Source organism: Gopherus flavomarginatus, chromosome 8 (assembly GCF_025201925.1).
Source record: "Gopherus flavomarginatus isolate rGopFla2 chromosome 8, rGopFla2.mat.asm, whole genome shotgun sequence".
NCBI lineage: Eukaryota > Metazoa > Chordata > Testudines > Testudinidae > Gopherus > Gopherus flavomarginatus.
In genome coordinates this window covers 19,233,818-19,254,164 of record NC_066624.1, presented here as the reverse complement: position 1 = coordinate 19,254,164, position 20,347 = coordinate 19,233,818, and the positions used below count along the sequence as shown (strand labels likewise).

Below are 20,347 nucleotides of genomic sequence, written 5' to 3'. Positions count from 1 at the left end.
AGGGATGCAGTAGTCCGGAAAGGTTGAGAGTCACTGCTCTAAACCACATTTCCTTAATTTGCTTAGGAGAATTTAATGTAGGACTTTGTCAAAAACCTTACTAAAATAAAGATACATCACATCTACTACTTCCTCCCCTATGCACTAGTCCAGTAACTCTGTCAAAGAAGGAAATTAAATTGGTCTGACATGATTTGTTCTTGACAAATCTGTCCTGGCTATTACTTACCTATTATCCCTTAGGTGCTTACATATTGATCGCTGAATAATTTGTTCCAGATGTTGAAGTTACGCTGATTTGTTTATAATTTCCTGAGTCCCCTTTTTACAGATAGGTGCTATGTTTGCCCTTCTCCAGTAAACTGGGACCTCACCTGTCCTCCCTGAGTTCTTGAAGATAATCACTAACAGTTCCAAAATTGCTTCAGTTAGTTCCTTAAGTACCATAAGGGTGAATTTAGTCAGTCCTGCCAACTTTAATACATCTAAATTTTCTAAATATTCTTTAACCAATTCTTTCTCTATTATGGCTTGTTTTTCTTCCCCTTTGTTGTTAATATTAATTGTGTTAAGCATCTGTCATAATTAACCTTTTTAGTGAAGACAAGCAAAATAGGCATTAGACATGTCAACCTTCTTGATATAATCAGTTATTAACAGGGCCCTACCACATTCACGGCCATGAAAAATGCATCTTGGACTGTGAAATCTGGTCTCCCCCCCTGAAATCTGGTCTTGTATGCTTTTACCCTATACAGATTTCAAGGGAGCAATGAGGGTTTCTCCAATTGGGAATCCTGATCCAAAACGGAGTTGCAGGGGGGCTGCAAGGTTATTTTAAGGGGTCACAGTATTGCTGCTCTTACTTCTGCATTGCCTTCAGAGCTGGGCAGCTGGAGAGCGGCAGCTGCTGACTGATGGCCCAGCTCTGTAGACAGCAGCACAGAAGTAAGTGTGGCAGTACAATACCATGCCATCCTCACTTCTTTACTGCTGCTGGCAGCGGCTCTGCCTTCAGAGCTGGGCTTCCGGCCAACAGCCGCCGATCTGCAGCTGCCCAGCTCTGAAGACAGCACCGCCGCCAGAAGCAGTGCAGAAGTAAGATAGCAGTACCACAACCCCCCACTACAATAACCAACTCCTTTTTGGGTTAGGCCCCCTACAATTACAACACCAGAACATTTCAGATTTAAATAGCTGAAATCATGAAATTTATTATTTTTTAAATCCGGTGACCGTGAAATTGACCAAGATGGACTGTGAATTTGGTAGGGCCCTAGTTATTAGCTCTCCTTCCCCAAGAAATAGAGGACCGACACTTTCCTTTGTCTTTCTCTTGCTCCTAATGCATTTATAGAGCTTCCTGTGCCTCCAGATTTCTTACCATACCAAACCCAAGCTCTTCCGCTTCACCTGGAATGTCTGCCATAATCTTTCCCCAATATGGGCTCATTTTCTGCCTCTCCCCATGTTCTTCCTTGCCCCTAAACCTCCTTCTGTCTCCTTTCCCACTTTTAGCTTTTTGCCTTTTATCATACTGCCACTTCTCCCAAGATGGTCTAATCCCCATTGTGCTGATGCTGTATATTAAAGCAGTGCCTTGAGGCACCAACCAAATTGGACACCCCACTGTGCTTGGCACTGTACAAACACATGGGAAGACACAGTTCCCTCTCAAAGAGTTTACACTCTAGATAGACAGTGGGTGGGGAAAAAGGGAATATTCTGATCCCTTATTTTACAGGTGGGGAACTGGGGTGGAGAGAGATTCAGAGACATGCCCGGGGTTACCCAGGAATTCTGTGGCAGAATTGGGGACTGAACCCTAATCTCCTGAATTCCTATCCAGTGCCTTCATTTTTTGCTGAGCCTTCCTTCCCTTGGAAAGTGGTCTATCCTTGTCTGGTTCATGGTTTGGGTTAGGCTGCATTGTTTGATGGTAGATAGTTCACCTACCCTAGTAGGTAGACCTAGGCTTCATGGCGATACTGGTCAGAAGCTGGTTTCATTTGTATAAAACATCCCTGGGTGACTTTGGCTAGGGTTTGAGATGAAGTTGAATATGTGCACCAGCTGAAAACTTAGCACAAGTTAAACATGATGAGAACTGAGGAGATGGTAAATGCAGATTGTAGGTTGGCTAGGATTTAAGGAGAACAACTTTTAAGAGAAATTAAGTATGTGCCTGCTGCAAAACTTCCCTTCTCTTTTGGGCTTAGCACACTTTCAGTGTTGCCCCGTGTTAGGTATATAATCTTTGAATGCCTATGTTCTAGTCGAATGCACTAGCACATAATGCCTAACATCCAAAGGGTTAATGTTAGTGGTCCATACCACAGAACAACAATTCGAAACCAGGCATGCACCAGCATAAACATTTTAAGAGGCTGAATAGGATTTCTGCCGGTCTGATCTGGTTTCAATACATTGACATTCTTGGGGTATATAGCTGATTTTAGGAAATATACCCAAACCATTTCAGTCCGTAATGTCCTGGGAAGATTCCTTACTAATGCCTGACCAGGACTTTGAAGTGATCAAAGGAGAGACTCCCTTCCAGAGAATCTGTGCTATGTTTTACAAAGAGCCTAGCGCATGCTAGAACAGAGGGTGTATTAGTAGGTGTGTTGAAATGCTCGTGTGGTGTGTGTGCAATTTACTTAGTGCAGTAAACTTTAGTATTAAACTAACTGAAGAAGGTTCCGGAACCTTTGGAACTAGTGTACATGGCTGGTGTCCTGGAAAAAAATCACCCTAGAATGGGTACTTACATTCTAATAACTAAAATTACTGCTACATTTCAACTGAATTGTTTTTCACTGTTGCTGACGCAAAATGACAACTGAGTCATATCCCAAAGTTGACATGGTGAGTGCCCTCTGATGCAAAGCACCTTGGGGTCTTGTGGTATGAAAGACAGTATGGGAACATACCATTTATCTTTTATATAATTGCCTTATTTTACAAGCAACATCAATAAGCACCTCTTACTCCTAAACTAAAGACTCTTGTGGGAGAATCTAGAAAAAAAATTCACCCTGAAATTCCATTTTTAAAAGGGTGCCTTTTGCAAGTAAATTCTAAGGAACGGAGAAACCTTCAGGACAACAGAAAATCCTGCCTCGTGCCTCAGATGGCCTGAAACCCAGGTGGTAGAATCTGAATGGCCAATCCAGCATAATACAGAGGCGCTCCAGCAAGGGGCTGAGTCCAATTCCCATTGAAGTCATAAATCCCCAAGAAATGTGAAAGTCAAATGCATTATAAAATATATGACCTGTGGGAGCCAAATCGACAACCAGAAGAGCTGGCCTCAGCCCACGAGAGACTATTTATTGGAATAATCCTTGGCAGCTAAATTTTCAAAATGGCCTCAATCCAGCTTCACTTGTGCATTAAAATTTTGCAGCAGAATGTATTGGATTCACAAAACTAACTGGTGCAAATTGAGAAGCTATTTTTTGAAAAGGTGACCTTCCGTCATCATTAGCTGTTGTCAAAGGGAGATTGCCAAGCTATGTTAAGGCTTAACTGATAGCCTCTACAGTTTAAAGCTCACACCTCAAGTCTAGTGTTCCTTTAAAAAAAAAAAGTTTAGATGCAATGGAAGCTGTGCTTAATTTAAAGCCATAGTGGACTAATTAAATTCGATAGATGGCATAGCTTCTAATGGAAAATACAGTAATTATAACTTAAGCTTGACTTTGAAACTTTAAACCAAATCATTGTCTCTGCCGTGACAAAAGGCATATATCCTTGGACTGGCTGTGTGCCATGATAAATGTAGTGCAACACTGTAGCTATTTCGCATCATGTTGAGCGTGTCCACTCCTGCAGCACCTTTGCATCATGACCCAGGTAGCTCATGCTGGCACTAGCCTAGTGCCATGATAGATAGAAGGCAATCCTGTGTCACTTTGGCACTATGGATTGAACATACATTCTGCAGTGATCTAGTGCCATGAAAGTTAAAGCCTTATTTAATAGCACATTTTTCTTTAAAAAGAAAAACAAGTAAAAATGTGCATATGAGATTTTCCTTTGAGATGAGGAGGTTGCAGAGGTCAATGTGACAATTGTTTTTGGGGCTGTGGGGCTGCCATTTGGAATTCAATGTGTGAATACAACAAAATGGCTGCTCATTGTATCTTAATGGATATGAGTTCCAACTGCATTACTGAACATGCATTCAGATCCTGAATGATAACAGACCCCATCCTGCAAAGACATAGGCACATAAGTATTCATAATGAACTCAATATGACTTAAACTTTAACACGTGTGTGAGCCTTGGCAGGAGTGAGGCCAGGGGGCCGGAGGAAGCTCTCTGCTTTCTGTGTTTGACTCTCAGTATTGCTCTGTGCTTCTCTCCCTCATACCATTTGATAAACTGTGTTCCCTCCACCAAACCACAAAGTGATTATTGCAGTTATATTTCTTTGTGTCTGGGGAAGTCCTATACTGGGGATTCTCAAACTTCATTGCATCGCGACACCCTTCTGACAACAAAAATTACTGCATGATCCCTGGAGGGATTGTGCAGCCTGAGCCCACTTGAGCTCCGTGGTCCTGTGTGTCTGGGGGGGGGGGCAAAGCTCCACTGCCCTGTATGGGGTCGGTAGGGGGGGAATTAATCCCAAGAGCTTCAGTCCCAGGCAGAGTGCCTGTAACCAGAGCCCCGCCACCTAGGGCTGAAACCCTCAGGCTTCGGCCCTGGGCGGTGGGGCTCAGGCTTCAGCTTTGGCCCCAGATCGCCAGTCTGAGCCTGCCCTGGGAACCCCATTAAAATGGAGTTGTGACCCACTTTGGGATCCCAACCCACAGTTTGAGAATGGGTGTCCTATACTTTGACCTCTCATTAGCTACTTAATAAATGTGTGGGTGGAGAAATATCCATTGCCCATGAAAGAAGACCTCATTTGGTCTCCTGGACAACCCTTTGATTCTCGAGGTATTACCTCTTTGTGCTTGGAGCGTTCTTATGTTCCCTGAGATGCCTGCCCATTCCTTCTACTGCCCTGTCACGCAAGTCATTTGTTGTTGTTTGTTTGTTGTTCTGTACCAAATAACGAATCCACAGTAATAGAACTCTATTTTAGTGGATTTGATAGATTGCTGCAAAAATGCCTCCAAGTGGCACATGACAAAAGAGAAAGAAGAATTTAAAAAGGAATTCCCCATGTGAGGAACTTAATAATAATAATTGGCAACTCAGAGGCCATAAAATATGAGAGGTTCAGACATACTTAAAATGAATCCAAGATTTAAAATAACAAACAGAGATCTCCCCTTCCACATTGCAGTTAAATTTGTGGCTCCAGAAAGAGAGGGGATGATTTTTAAATACAGACCTACTACTGCACCTCAGTCATTCTCTGCAACACTTCTGCTTCTGTTCTGAATGGTGGTTTCTCTGAGAGCAAGCTGCCAGTCAAAGAAAATTGCTGGCTCGCTTTGTGTTGTGAACAAAAATATTCACTAGGGGCTAGGTTGAAAATACAAAACTTATTGTGTTTTCCACATGTGACCATCAGCATAATTTGAAAGGCCAGTGTCTGAAACTACTAGACTATCTAGCCCCACAGCATCCCTGCATTAAAATCTAGTAAAGGAATATTACCTTCACTCCTCCAGAGTGTTATAAATATACTAGACAACTACACAGCATAGTAAGACATTTCAAATATTTCTCCTGGAGCAAATATAACAGTTACATTCCAGCAAACAGAACAGTAAGCACTGATTTATTCTTTTTAAATGTGGAACTTATTCATGAAAAAATGTTCTCTTTAAGGGCTTGTGTATTTATAGGACACAGTGCAAGCATAGATTTTGCTTTTCTGTATCCTTTTTTATTCAAGCACCCCAATAGCATTATGTAAACATTAATGATTTAAGCCTAGCGTGGTAGATATTACTATCCCTGTTTCACAGATATGGAAACTGAGGCATAAGATCAGTTAAGTGACTTGCCGAAGATCACACAGGAGCCCTATGGCAGAAATAGGAATAGAACCCAGATCTTCTGATTTTCAAGCCTGTGATTAAATACAAGACCATCCTTCCTTGCTCTAGAATGTAAATATTATATTTCAGGAATGGGCAACGTTAAGATAGTAGTGGAACCAAAAAACCACTAAACCCTTTGGCAGGCCAGGGAGTGTGATGCATGCGGGGAGTGGGAGGGTCAAGTCCTGTTCCCAGGGAGTATGACTGGAAGTGGAAGGAGTTGGGTCCTGGCCCTGGGGAGATGATGTAGGGGGAGAATCAGGTACTGTACCTGGGATGGGGGTGATGCAAAGGGGGATTGCCTGGGGGGAGTCAGGTCTGTAGGATGATGTAACTCGCACATGGGGGAGGGGGTTGGAGATCCTGTCCCCCACTTACCCTGTAGTGGTGACTTATGTACGGGGCTGGGTCCAGCTCCCTGCTCTAGCCCACTGGCTCTCATCCCTGTATCTCGTGATGCCCATATTCAGGCTGGTGATGCCCTGCCCCATTCCTGACCGCCGTGCTGCTGTATTGTCTGCCCTGAGCCGGATTATGGCAGGCCAGATACAAGGATTTAGCAGTCTAGATACAGCTCCTGAGCTGCCTGTTGCCCATCCCTGTTATATGTATGTTGTTTGACTAGTGGAAGACTCAGGGTTCTAACGGGGGTTGTTTCTCACTGTGTAAGTCAGTTGGCACTTGCAGTGCTTCAGCCACAGAACCAGCCATGTAGCTGGATAAAGGCAGGACCCACCTGAACACCAGCTGCTGTTGAGCTGAAACAGATAGATGAACTGCAGCTTATCATTTATTAATCAGAAAAACCTAGGATTAGGTGCTGCTGAAAGATGATCAATATCTCCAGTGGGAATTCTTCATAATAGCAAAGCATTGTGTAATGTCTTTATACTTCTGCTAGGTCCAATGGAAGAAATATAAGGTATTATGAAGCCTCAACTATAAATGAAATGTCTGTGATTGAGGGATCCTGGTGACAGCATAAATGCATTGCACACAGGTCCATGTGGTTTGTGTATGCCTTCAGAACACCATAATGGAATTGCAGCCATAATGTAAATCCCTGGGGTACAATGCTTGATCAAACGCATAGTTCAAAAAAATCAAATAATCATCCGAAATTTTGTGTCTTTCTTTCCCTGTGTCTCACTTTATGCTGGGGTGTTTTGTCATTACTTCCCATCTCTTGTTCACATATGATTCTGGTCTTCTCCTTCCTCCCAGCTTGACCCTTTGCATAACATTATTGTTATTTTGTATTAAATACTGCATTATGAATGTGCACCGTGCTTTGCAGGCAATTTGAATACAAGGTCCCTGCTCCCATGGAGCTAAGTATCTAAAAGAATTTTAAGCCCTTTACATCGAAAAGGAACAGAGTAAGATTTATATTATGTATCTATTCTATCACTTTCTTATCATGCCATCACACACTGAGCAGTAATAAGAATGTAAACACTAAACACACATTCGTTCTAAGCCTATTAGAGGCTTCTGTGTATTATTAAGCTATTAGTGTTCTTGCCATATGTTATATGAAGGAAGCTTCTCTGTACCTGTGTCAGGAATGTAATGTAGGCAGAGAAGGACAAATGTAAGGACACCATGGGCCTGATTCTTTGCTGTCTTCCACCTTGTGTAATCATGGCTGCTGCATTCAGTTTGCAGAGGTGAGGTATAAAACGCTACCCCTGGTGAAAGTGAACGGAGAATTTTGATTTGGTACCACTTTGTACAGGTGTAAATGTTGACACAAAGTTTCAAGCAATGGAGAATCAAGCCCAGTGTCTTTTCACAAAGGAAAGGTATCACAATGAATATTTGTGTACATCCTATCACTGTAGCTCTTCATAGATAGTATGCAAGAAAACCCAGCCAGTCCATTGACAGGGAGAACGGTTCCTTAAAGGATAGTCTACCTAGTCCAAACTAAATTAAAGTCAAAATGTTCTGATAGGTTTGAAATAGAAACATAGCAAAATTTCACCCAAATCCTGCAAGATTATCCTAACAAAACCCCACAGATCCATAAGTTCCTCTGGACTTGTGGACAATTCATTGAATTTCTATGAAATTCATATTAAACAGAGAAAGACTTGTTACATTATCTTATCTCTTATTTTATCCACCGCAGAATTGTTTCCTGCAATGGATTCTCAAGTGCTTTCTACAGCCTCATCTGATATGACTCAGGCAACTGAGCTTTTGCCACTCCCACGAGGGACTGTTTTACAGTCTGTGCCCCAGTAATAAATTCCACAAATCCCTAGAATCCTGCAGATTTCCACCAAAATAAAATGTTACAAATCCCCCAGTGCTCAGATAGCTTGGAGATGAGCATGACGTAAAACCCTGGATAGGTAGGATTCCATATATTTGATTGCAGATGAAAATTTGAACCAAATTTTGAAATGCTTATTTTTTTTGTTCAACATTATGTGGATTAAACTCAAATGTAACCTTCTCACATTTCATCTATGACCGCTAAGCGTGCTCTTGGATTTGTGTCGTACAGAAAATGTGTAATATTTAAGTGAGCTATAGCATTAGGTGAAGCATTTAAAAACAATTATGTCCAGGTCTTATTTCTTCTGTTGAATCAATGAAAATACAATAAAGCCCGTGTGCAATGCCTGCTAGTTTCATAAGCATAATGTTCCTTGAATTTGCTTCCACTAGAGATTCTTCAGAACCAGATTGTCACCATTTTTCAGACATGATGCAACGCGCACCTTTTTTATCAATGTTGGTATCTCTTGGCAATTGGGGCCAGATTCACACAGGTATTTAAATGCCTACAGGTGCAGATAGACACCTAAGTGACTTCTCGAGGTTTTCAATGGCAGACAGGTGCCCGAATCCCTTGAGCACCTAGGGGGATTCCTAAAAGTGTCTATAAGCATTTTTAGTGCCTAGATACCTTGGTGAATTTGGCCCTTGGTCACTGGGTTGTAATCCATTAGTTTCTGTTTATTTTAAGGGGCGGTTTATTGACCAGTGTATGTGTTTTGGGGAAATACTACTTGCTTTTTCCTTGATACTATAGTAACAAGCACCTAAGAAATGTAGGTAATAATCAAAACTGGTTGAACAATTATTATGAAAATGACATTTCAATGAAAAATGGAACCAAAATTTCATAAACTTGAATTGTGCAATGTTCTCCCCATTTTCCAACCAGTGTTAATAACAACGTGTTGGTTCCCTAAATAATTGCCTCTGTATTTATTATTTTCAAAAGGGGAAAGCTATGTCTGTTCATCTGACAACTTTTTCAAGAAGGTGGAGTATACCAAGAATGTCAATCCCAACTGGTCCGTCAATGTGAAGACATCGGCCAACCTGAAAGCACCTCAGTCTCTGGCCAGCAGCAACAGTGCCCAGGCAAGAGAGAACAAGGATTTTGTGCGTCCCAAGCTGGTGACCATCATCCGCAGTGGGGTGAAGCCCCGAAAGGCTGTTCGCGTGCTCCTGAACAAGAAGACTGCACATTCGTTTGAGCAAGTTCTCACTGATATCACTGAAGCTATAAAACTGGAGACAGGTGTGGTCAAAAAATTGTATACCCTGGATGGGAAACAGGTAAGGGATTTGCACATTTCTTTTTCTCTTCCCTCTCCTCTCCTCTATTTCGTTCATATATTATAGCAATGCTGAATAAGTGAACAATTACTGAAGCCTAAAATTAACCTGAGACAGTCATCACCATCTGTTCTTCTGGAAGTCAGACTTCTCATGCCAGTGGTTATGTTACTAAATTGTCACTGGTATTAATATCAGGCAAAGAATGCAGCCAACCGTCTGAATGAAACAGATGTACTACCCCACTGTCTGAGCACCAGAGAGCTGCGTATATTCTCCAAAAGTTTTCCAAAATATATAAATAATGTAAGCAGTTTGTACTGTAGGTTTGTTTATTTGTTAGGTAACCATAGCAGCTGCTCTCAAGGACTCCCTACAAGTATTAGAACAAATGTGGTGTTTTCCTATTTTGTTCTCAGATGAGCACTAGTCAGCGTAAATTAATTGGTGAGTTACACACTCATCTGGCCAACTCTGTACTAGTAGGAAAATGTATGGGACATGTGATACCTTCATGGGTAAAAGTATAAATAGTTAATATACAGTAGGGGCTCTTTTTTGTGGGTCATTGTAAGCAGAACATTTTGACTTAGCTCTACATGTTCTTATTACACGAGTACATTTTTAAAGTACCCTTCATTTGCTGTGTGTGGCTAACAGACCATTGAATAAAGTATTTCTGCTGCTGCTGCTATGGAATCCCCTAAAGGAATGTGTGCCATAGAGCTTGGGGTGCTGGGACAGATAGATACTTCATCTAGGAAAGCTCTTTGGTTAAAGTCACAGATGCCAGTGGCTCTTGGAATTGGGGTAATCTTTTTATTTTTTCCTCTGTCTCTATTTTCTCACTTTTCTGAGTGGGGAAGTACAGCCTCCACTGATACTGTACTGAACACTCTTTTTATTGTGGGGATTGATATTGGAGATTTAAAATGACTAAGTCCGTTACCCATCTTCTGCAGAAGGTGTTGGTTTACATATTGGTTCTTGAAACATAAGCAAGAAGGTAGATAATCTACTTGAGCAATGTATACATTTTAATGAACAGAAAGGTCAGCTTTTCAGGCAAAGAATGTTATGCTTGTCCATAATGTATGTTAGCCCATATCTGTTCCTTGGGTTTAGAATGTAGAGTATCATACTGAAGATCAGTCCAGATTAACTGCTTTGTCTCAATTTCGGTGTGTAATTCATTATTTATTATTGCTTCAAAATGAAAACTTTTCGTTGGTCAGTCAAAACTTTTCTTTAGATTTGGGTCAGCCAAGCATTTGCCACTCATGAGACATGACGGTTTATACTTTGGTAATGTGCCCTCCAATCACCATGCCCATAGACCCAACAGTGTATTGTCAAATAAACTGGGATAGCTAGTGGTCTAGATGAAAGCATAGAAGTGAGGGAAGGGGAGAGATGGGAGGAGTGGAGGAAGGAGGAGGAGTGCCATCTGACCCATTAACCACAAGCCAGAACGGTACCTTTTTTTTTTTTTTTTGCGTCAATATTGTGCCTCTTTTCCTCATAGTCACATGATAAATGAAGGGGTTTGAAATCTGTTGGACCTGCAAACTCTTACTCATGGAGTATTCCTTATTCACACGAGTAGAGCCATTGAGTTCAATACAATCAGGCCTCTGGGTCAGAGTTTTAGGTTGGACACTGTCACTTGCCTCAGTTGTGCTAAGTAATGTGCTCACTCCCATCAGAAGCTTTGAAAATGCTTCTGGCTGTTGTGTTAGTCAAGTCCTGCTGCTCGTTGGAGCCCCCTACAGGAATTTATGCTGTATAGTCTGCAGCGCTGGAGCCCCTGCTGTACATTAAACTATTGATGTGAGTAAGGGTTTGTAGGATTAGGCCTGATGTTATTTATCTTTCCCTAGCACATGCCAATGTCCTTGGCTGTCAAAATATACACATGCTCTTGAATCCAGTAAAAAGTGGCCTTAAATTCTTAGTGTCAGAATATGATAACTTTTCTCACAGTGAATGGTACCCTTATCCACCATTGACTTCAACTGGACTACTGGTGGAGTAAAGTTCTTCTCAATGTGACTAAAAGTATCATAATCTGGCCCTGAAAATTTACTCAGTCGTTGCCCTGGAAAGCTCTTAATGACTTTAGTGAGAGTTTGACTGACTGACTTAAGGATTTCTCTATACGTACTCTCCACCATTCCCCTGGAACACATATTTTACTAGCTGCCTGAGAAAAGATGAATCTCTCTCTCACATACCAGTTCCATTGTATATGAAGGGACATGTGGTGAAGTATTTTTGAAGAAATAAACAGAAAAATGAGATCATTTGCAATCTGACAATGATAATGTAATATCTAATAGTTGGTTGTTACATCATTTATCAATAGAGCTCTACACCAGGGACAAATGTGGCCCAGTATGTTTTAGTTTCATTTAAAGATTTCTTCAGTATTTGTGTTTTAGTCTGTTAAACTGTATTTGAAGTTTCCCAGCTAAATTTGTTCCCAATGTTGCTAAAAAGAACCAAAATTTTTTGCTGTGGGTGCAGTTGTTGGCTGGTATGATCCACTCTCTCATAGTCCACCATCAATTCTGACCTTCCCACAAGCTATCAGAAAGAAGTCTTTGAAGGCATAATTCTGACAAACCGTGGTTTATTTTCTGAAAAAAGAGATTCATGCAAAAACCCGAGCTGCTCAAAGCTGAAATGTTGACAAGATTCTTGACAGTCTCACTATTTAAGTGCCATCACAGCAGTATTACTTCCACTGTCGCGAAATAATATAATTTACAAAGGCAAAGTACAAAGGGAAATCATCTTTATTGAGTCCATATGCTTCATTTTAATGAGGTGAAATGATTATTTATTTTGTGTATAGGCATTTCTATGACACTCATCAGCAGTCATCAGAGTGCTTTAGAAATGTAGGCATTAGTGGTGAAGGTACAGTGACATACAAATAATTCCATTTCTACACACTGCAAAGCTACTACAGATGGGATGATAAAACTGTAAATTTGGAGCAGGATGCTGTGTCTATGAATAAATATAATATGCATAGAGTTTAAGCCCAGAATGGACCACTAGGTAATCTAGTCTGACCTCCTGTGTATCACAGGTCACCAGCCAGCACCTGCACACTAAATCCAACAAGGGAAATGAGACCTACAGGAGACTAGGCTACTATGTAACATAGGCAGAGAGTAGGAGGGGTGGAGGAGCACCAGTGCTGGAGAATATCAATGGAACTAATTTTTTTTCTTTTGTTAAAAAAATAGAATAGAGTTGTGGTGTTGCTCTTCATATCTTGCATTTTCTATGGAGGAATATTTCAGTTTTTCTTGAAACGTAAATAAACACCTTGTGTTTGTTAAGAAGCTTATTTATTTTTAACTCAGTCTTGCACGTATTTCTAATGCTCCATTTAGCTCTATTCATGCAGTGTGTCTGCTGGGAGCACATTTTCACCTCTTGACAGAAACCCCATAACTGGAAAAGAAAGGAACTTCAAAGAACTTATTGTACATGAGCCAACACAGTGAGAATCAAAGCAATAGGCGTTTACCTTCTACACTCTCATAGCCAGGTAATAAATGATAAAGGACAAAGAAGATAGTGTGTTAGACCACTCTTAAAGATAATGGGCCGAACTCAGCTCTGTTACTTGGATGCAGCAACTCCTACTACCTCTGTAACTGAGAGTGGAACTTGGTCTTATCCAAAGAGTATATTGCAAATTGGTTGCCCTGGCAAATTATTATTCTTATTATTTTTATTACAGTAGCATCCACAGGCCCTTATCAGGACTGGGTCCCAATAGGGGCCAGGCACTATTTGAATACACTGGAAGGGACAGTTCCTGCCATGAGTAGTTCATAATTTAATTTAGAAGAAAACAAAATAGGAACTGTAGTGGGGTTGTAATTTTAAACATCCTGATGATCAGAATATTTGAATACAGTACAACATGAACCACATTTTGCAACTCTCACCGACACTGATTGTCTCATTGGTGCCTACACCTTTTTTCTCTGACTGCCACGCCTAACTTCTTACGTACCTAAAATTTTTGCTATTGCTGGAGCAGAGGTTATTCTCTTCTCCAGTTGTTGGTCTAACAATGATAGCCCATGGCCTCCACCCTCTGCTTCCAACTAGACTAGACATGGGGTGCAGATTATGTGTGTAAACCAACATATATTTTCTGAATCCTGTATTCTCTTCATACATAAAAATGAACACCTTCTGTACATGCTAAGCCTCTTCATGGCATGTTCACTTCTGTATTCTAGTCCAGTTTTCTGTAGCTATGCTCTAGAAGATCCAGATCCACAAAGAGAATGAGGTGTTGCAATACCTAACTTTTAGGTGCCTAGAAAATCATTGGCCCCACAATGCAATCCACAAAGCCAGAGTTAGGCTCAACAGGAGATACCGAGGGAGTCCCACTGCAGAATATCTCACATTTCAGTAGTTAAGAACTCTCTCCTGAGAAGTGGGAGACTACTCGTCAAATCCTTTCTCACTTTCAGGTAGAGGGGGGAATTGAACCTGGGTCTCCTACATCCCAGGTGAGTGCTCCAACCATTGGTCTAAAAATTATAATGGGGGATCAGTGAGACCTGATCTAGTAGGTGGCCTCTGGCCATGCCTACTGGATCAGGGCCCGAGAGTGAGGTAGGTGGAGGAGTGCCTATCTTCCCCCAGTCTGTAGATTGCTCTGGGTCTTAGGTGAAGATAGGTGTCCAGACCCTTTGTGTGCATGTCCTGAGGCAGAAACATAGACTCCTAGGGAACGTTTACCCTGAACACTTAGGCTCTGAGTGAGTTTAGGTACCTATAGCGTCAGGTGGTAGCCGAGTGACAAGGTTTCGGTGCCTAAGTACCTTTGTGGATCTGGGCCTAATTGTCTATCACTATTAACTGTTTACTGTCTGTTAACAGAACAGCAAAGACTTCCGCTGATGGTTAACTAAATGATCTCCTGTTGAGAACTTGGTGGTGTTGAGGTCCCAGTCAAGATGGGGATCCAGTTGTGCTAGGCACTGTACAAACACAAACTGAAGTAGGGATAATGATCAGAGTGTGAATTACTCAAGGAAAAGAGATATACCCTATCCTCCATGAGCCTGCAACCAAGTCTGTCTTGAACTGCTGGGCATATGGGCCATACCATGCCTGATGCTAAAGGTCCTAAGATCATGTCAGTTTTCCTGTTTAAAACCCTCTAAAACAGAGGGGGTGATACCAATGTCCTTATCTGTTCATATTGGAAACATATTTGTTCCTTACTGAGATAGATGCAAATCTTATTGTCACTGAATTGTAACTTATCTTAGTCATTTTTTAAAAAATATAAAATTGCGAAAAAAAACACCTTGAAATATACATCCATTTTTTCTAACTTAGAAAATACTTCTATTTATGGACATTTTGGAAGCAGTTGGTCTAAATTGTGACCTTGTTGCTATTGATTTATTTGAAAGGGGAAATTAATTTAAAGTAAACACAAATTGGATTTTGAAAAACAGGTGAATGTGCACACACGGTTATCAAAACCTTCCGAAGCATAATTTTAGCAGTGTGACTGAGTGCTTGTTTGGAGCAGCTGGACTGGCATGAGAGGTCAGAGCCTTTCCAAACCTCCAGGTCTGTGATCCATTGTCTGAAGGACAATGAATACAATAAACTGTACTAGGTCCACAGAAATAATTATGCAGCCAGTCTGCCTGCAGGGCACCAGGGGAGAGCAGGATTTGGGTATCCTTCATTGCTCTCCCCCACCCTCACCATCTGCTGTGTGCTGCTTATATGACATTTAATCTGTGGGCTGGGGACTGCAGCTCAGCTTCCACTTTTGTCTATCTTCAGACGTGATTAGCTTTAAAGTCCAGGGTTTCATTTGAGTTGCCTAGCCTGGCTGACCATTTCTGGTGGGAGAGTTGATGGTGGCAAGGGATGTTCTCCTTATTAGGATTGGGTGTGTAGGAAGGAGCAACTGGTTAGGAAGATATTATGATTTTTGGTGAATGAGAGTAAATGATCAATGTTGGCCTAACTATGCTCCCCATTTATTTTAAGGGAGATTTACCACTGGCTTTGGTAGAGGGCTGCTAAACTAATGCTACAAAACTAATGTTTTGGAAAATCCTACTCTTAATTTTACCTATCCATTCTTCTTGAAAGGAACATACATCACCACTGTTAATGTGTGTCTTCTCTTAACAAGGGTGAGAGTCTCAGCTACCTATTTGCATTATCTGAGTTTTATTCATTTTTCACAGCTACAGTATCATATACATGAAACCTGGAGATAAAAGTACATCCTTTTCCTTCTTCCACAACATCCAGTATTTCTAGGAGACCAGGAGGCACATTAACAACTGAGATAGCAACTAATCTGGGGTGTGGTTTTTCAACTCTTCAGGAATCTTAAATGTAGGAGATGAAATAGTGCAGGGACAAATATATATTCCAAACTAGGAAATCTGAAGGCTTGCTTGAAATCTTCAGCCTGAGCAGCCTGCTTTCATACAGCTGAGCTCTCCAAAAGGCAATAAGATGCTGAAATAACGAAACTTCTCTCCACTGAATTTACACATATCAGGAACCTTATCAACTGCTGGCAGACTGCAGGATTACATGTAAATTAAGTGTATCAAAGACTTGACTTTGATAGCCAAAATTAGGAACCAAGAATATTATTCTTGCATACTTGAAAGCCCTTCATAGTGGATTAGAAACAAGAGCCTACATCTTTTAATGCTGGCTGAAAGTGGAGACATCTCTTCTGCTGCTACTGAATTTTAATACTATGTATTACTTTCAGAATGAATAGCACTGTGCATTTTCTACTTTTTTGACAACTGTAGTGATTGGGGCTTACAATTGACATGTATATTTCAGGATCAACATGCAGACCATAGGGATGACTGATTATGCCTGAATTTGTGTAACTACCTCAGTGAAGGTTTAGGAAAACATTATTTTTAACTCGGAAGTGATTGAAATCTTCTAAAGCTTGGCACATTTTGCTATTTAAAATGGAAAACCAGTTTTTTAAAAGCCATTTCCTCTTTTCCTTGAATTTTTATCCTCCTGGTGTTTGTTACATGCGTCACATTGGATATGACTTGGTAGCTAATCATATATAACCACCTACACATGGCACTTCTTCTCCAGAATTCTTTTCTTTCTGGAAAGCAGATGCTGAGAAAAATCTCAGCAGTTTCTGATGTTAAAGATCCGGGCTCCTTCCAGTTACCAGTGTCAAGTGTTTAATCCAACTCAGAAGAAGCAATGAAAACTGAGTTGCAGTAGAACAAAGTGAAATTGTACTAAGGATCTGCTAATGTTAATACTGGAGATATACAGAATCTTTTATCTGAACTAAGCAATAATAGACATCTGACCCCAGAATCTTCTTGATTTTTCAAAAACCTGAAAAGAAGAAAAGTTGCTATAGCAAAGGTTTTATATTTGATATAAGGGAGGTGGTTTATTCCAGAGATCAGAGCAGCAGACAAGGACTTAAGACTCCTGGGATCAATTCCAGAGTCAGCCTATGACTCAGTGTGTGACCTTGAGTAGGGCAATTAAATAAAAAATTTCAAACTTAGGTGCCTAAAGTTAGGCACTTAATTCTATTTCTAAGCACCTACATAAGCTGAAATCAGCCTGCTTATTTATGTGTCTAATTTTATGCACCTACATTGGAAAATTTGGTTTTTAGCTTCTCATTGCCTCAATTCACCCACTGGTAAGGTGGATATAATGTGTATGTATAGTACTGGAATGTGAGACTGTGTGACTTCAGTATTCATGTTTGTTTGCACTATTCCTCAGTGGATTTTAAAGCAGAGTATTAGGTCTAGGAAAGCTTCATAACATCATCTATTTACCTATCTTCCCCTCCAAAAGTCACCTATGGAATAGCTGATTTGAATAACCACATGAGTGTTTTTGAGATTGACCCTCAGTGGGATCCACTGATGGTAATCTCTTCTTGTATCCTGTACGGTATTTAGGCCACAAGACAAAGCTGAGATTGATTCAGTTCCCACCTTATCCTCTTCACATGTGCTTCCTTTCCATAAGTCATGCTTTCACTTTTTTTTGTAGCCTGGCAGCTGCAAAGGCTGGTTGCTAGGTGACAGCCTCCACAGCACAAAGAGCTCTCAGCTGGGGAGGTCAGGTCTGTCAGTTCCAAACAGCTGTGCAGAATTATTATTTGTCTTTCTCTTGTTTCTGCTAATCACAGGGAGCCAAATCAAAGTCAACTTTTAATAGAAATGAGAACGCCAGCGGATACTATTTCTGGCTTCTTAAACAACGCCTCTCTCTTCCTGAGTCTTGGAAGTGATTGTGTGGGGCAGCCGTGGCATGTTTGGCTAGGTAGAGAGCTGTAGGGATAAAATGAAAAGGGCTAATTCCTATTTCTGTTTCTTATCTGTTCTCTGGTCAGGTTTTCTAAACATTCCATCATTTTTGTTGCTCTCCTAAGGATTCTCTCCAATTTCTCCGCATCTCTCTCAAAGTGTGGCACCCAAAAGTGGACACAGTACTTCAGCTGAGGCCTCACCAGGGCCAAGTGAAGTGGAACAATTATCGTCCATTTCTCACATATGACACTCCTGTTCATACACCCCAGAATATTAGCTTTTTTAACAACTGCATCTGCAGTACTACTGCCCAGCCAGTTATTCCCCATTTTGTGTTTGTGCATTTGATGTTTTTCCTTCCCAAGTTTAGTACTTTGCATTTGTCTTTATTGAATTTCACCTTGTTGGTTTCAGACCAATTCTCTATTTTAGCAAGGTCATTTTGAATTCTAATCCTGTCCTCCAAAAGTGCTCCCCAGCTTGGTGTCTTCAGCAAATTATATCAGCATACTCTCCACTCCGTTATCCAAATCATTAAAGAAAATTCATAAAGAATGGACTTTTTTTTCTTCCTACAAGAAAACCTTTATGATGTTAAGTTAGCAAAACTCCAGGGCTTTATTTACAGGACATGTATTGGAGCTAGATTCTCCTTTCTGATTGGCAGATCATTTTTTTCTAAGCTGTCTAGGCACTTATCCCACATTCCTCACCATCACGGCTGGCTTTAGGCCGACTCAACCGATTCCTCTGAATCAGGCCCCGCACCTAAGAGGGCCCTGCAGCTGTCCACCCCGCCTCCGGCCCCAGCTCACTTCCCTCTCCTCCCCTGAACGCTCTGCTCCCTTCTCCTCCTCCTCCCCTGCTTCCCACGAATCAGATGTTCATGGGAAGCCTGGAAACAAGCAGGGGCAGGTAAGCCGGGGCAGGGGGGGGCATGAGGAGGACTCCAGAGAGGCACAGCGTGGCCCAGTCCGGCCTCGGCCAAGCGGCTCCCTCTGACCTGGCTCCAGCCCTGGTCCCTCCGGCCTGGCCCCCCGGCCCCAGCCTCGCCCCAGCCAAACGCCCCCAGTCACCATTGTCCCTGGGCTGCTTTTTCTAGGCTATTTTCTGTTCTCAGTACATGCACAGATTTCTTATGTTACTCCCAAATCTAATGTTAACTTCTTTCTTTCAGTAACTACATCTTCTTGCAGAGAAACTTAATGATAAGAATAATCCTACAGTTATGATTCAGGACATATACTGATTACCGATGGGATCTGGAAGGAATTTACCACTCTGAGCAGCATTGCACAGAGACCTATGTGAGTTATTTGTGAGAGAAGGACCTTCTTCTTCTGAAACAACAGATTTTAGTTACTTGCTGAGACGGGTTTCTGGCCTGGATGGACCAATGAACTGATCGTCTGTGGCAAATCCTATGTAAATATAACAGCCTAATCTCCTTGCCCTAATTGGAATTTTATGCTTAACTTCTTTGCACAGCCAGGGGGAAAGAGGAAGAAGAAACTCCTAATAAACAATTTTAGACAGTTTGACAAGTGTATCCCATATTGAGAAAAATCCCTGTGTATAAACTCTCAGTGATTCTGTAGCTCTAGCCTCCTGGTTGTATGGAGGATTGGAAAATGTCACTTTTATTAGGGTGAGGCGATTACACACCACAGTGTCAATGGATCTGCCAAACCAGATGAGACCATTAGTTCATCAAACCCCTCTTTTTGCCTCTGGCACTGGCCGTTCCCTGTTACTTCAGTGGTAGACACCTCTTCAATAATGCAATTGAATTATGCAATGCTATATACAAGAGAGAGAAGAAATTCACTCCTGACCCCTGTAGCAACCTACATTATGCCCTGAAACTTGAAATTTGCTAACTCCTATTGTTAGCTAGGCATGTACAGCTTTATGTATGCAAAAAAGTCAATCAAACGGTGCTGCAGTCCCATTCTAAATAAAAATGGGAACTTTACATTATTTTATTAACTCAGAAGAAGATAGCAATCCTCTTCCTTGAAATGTTACACATAATGGAGTTGATTAGCCCCTTGAACTCATCATCTTCCACTCAGTTATTCTTTAATATCCCAACTCTGGGTGGTATTTAAATGTAGAAACTTCAGGGCCTCATCCAAAGCCTCCTGAAGCCAACAGAAAGCCTTGTATTGACTTCAATGGGTTTTGGATCAGGCCATGTAGGGTGACCATCACACTCTGCACAAAATCGGACTTTTGCTATTTGAAAAGTGTACATAGCGTCTTACTCTGATGTCCCATTTTTTTCCAGTGGGATAAGGGCAGAAGGTTGCGCCCAAGAAAAGAGACCAAGACCATAATAAATGGTCATAACTAGTTAAGACCTGAATCACTAGTAATGATGAGTTATAAACCCC

The 20,347-nt window shown here is 41.3% G+C and overlaps 1 protein-coding gene across 2 annotated transcripts in view; it reads left to right on the top strand.

Moving 5' to 3' along the window:
* Window positions 1-20,347, top strand: part of DCX (doublecortin) — a 112,358-nt gene that overhangs the window by 26,165 nt on the left and 65,846 nt on the right. For both annotated transcript variants that reach the window (XM_050966216.1, XM_050966217.1), the window contains exon 4: window positions 9,251-9,591. In XM_050966216.1, coding sequence (XP_050822173.1) covers window positions 9,251-9,591 — 341 coding nt within the window. The remainder of the gene's footprint in view (window positions 1-9,250; window positions 9,592-20,347) is intronic.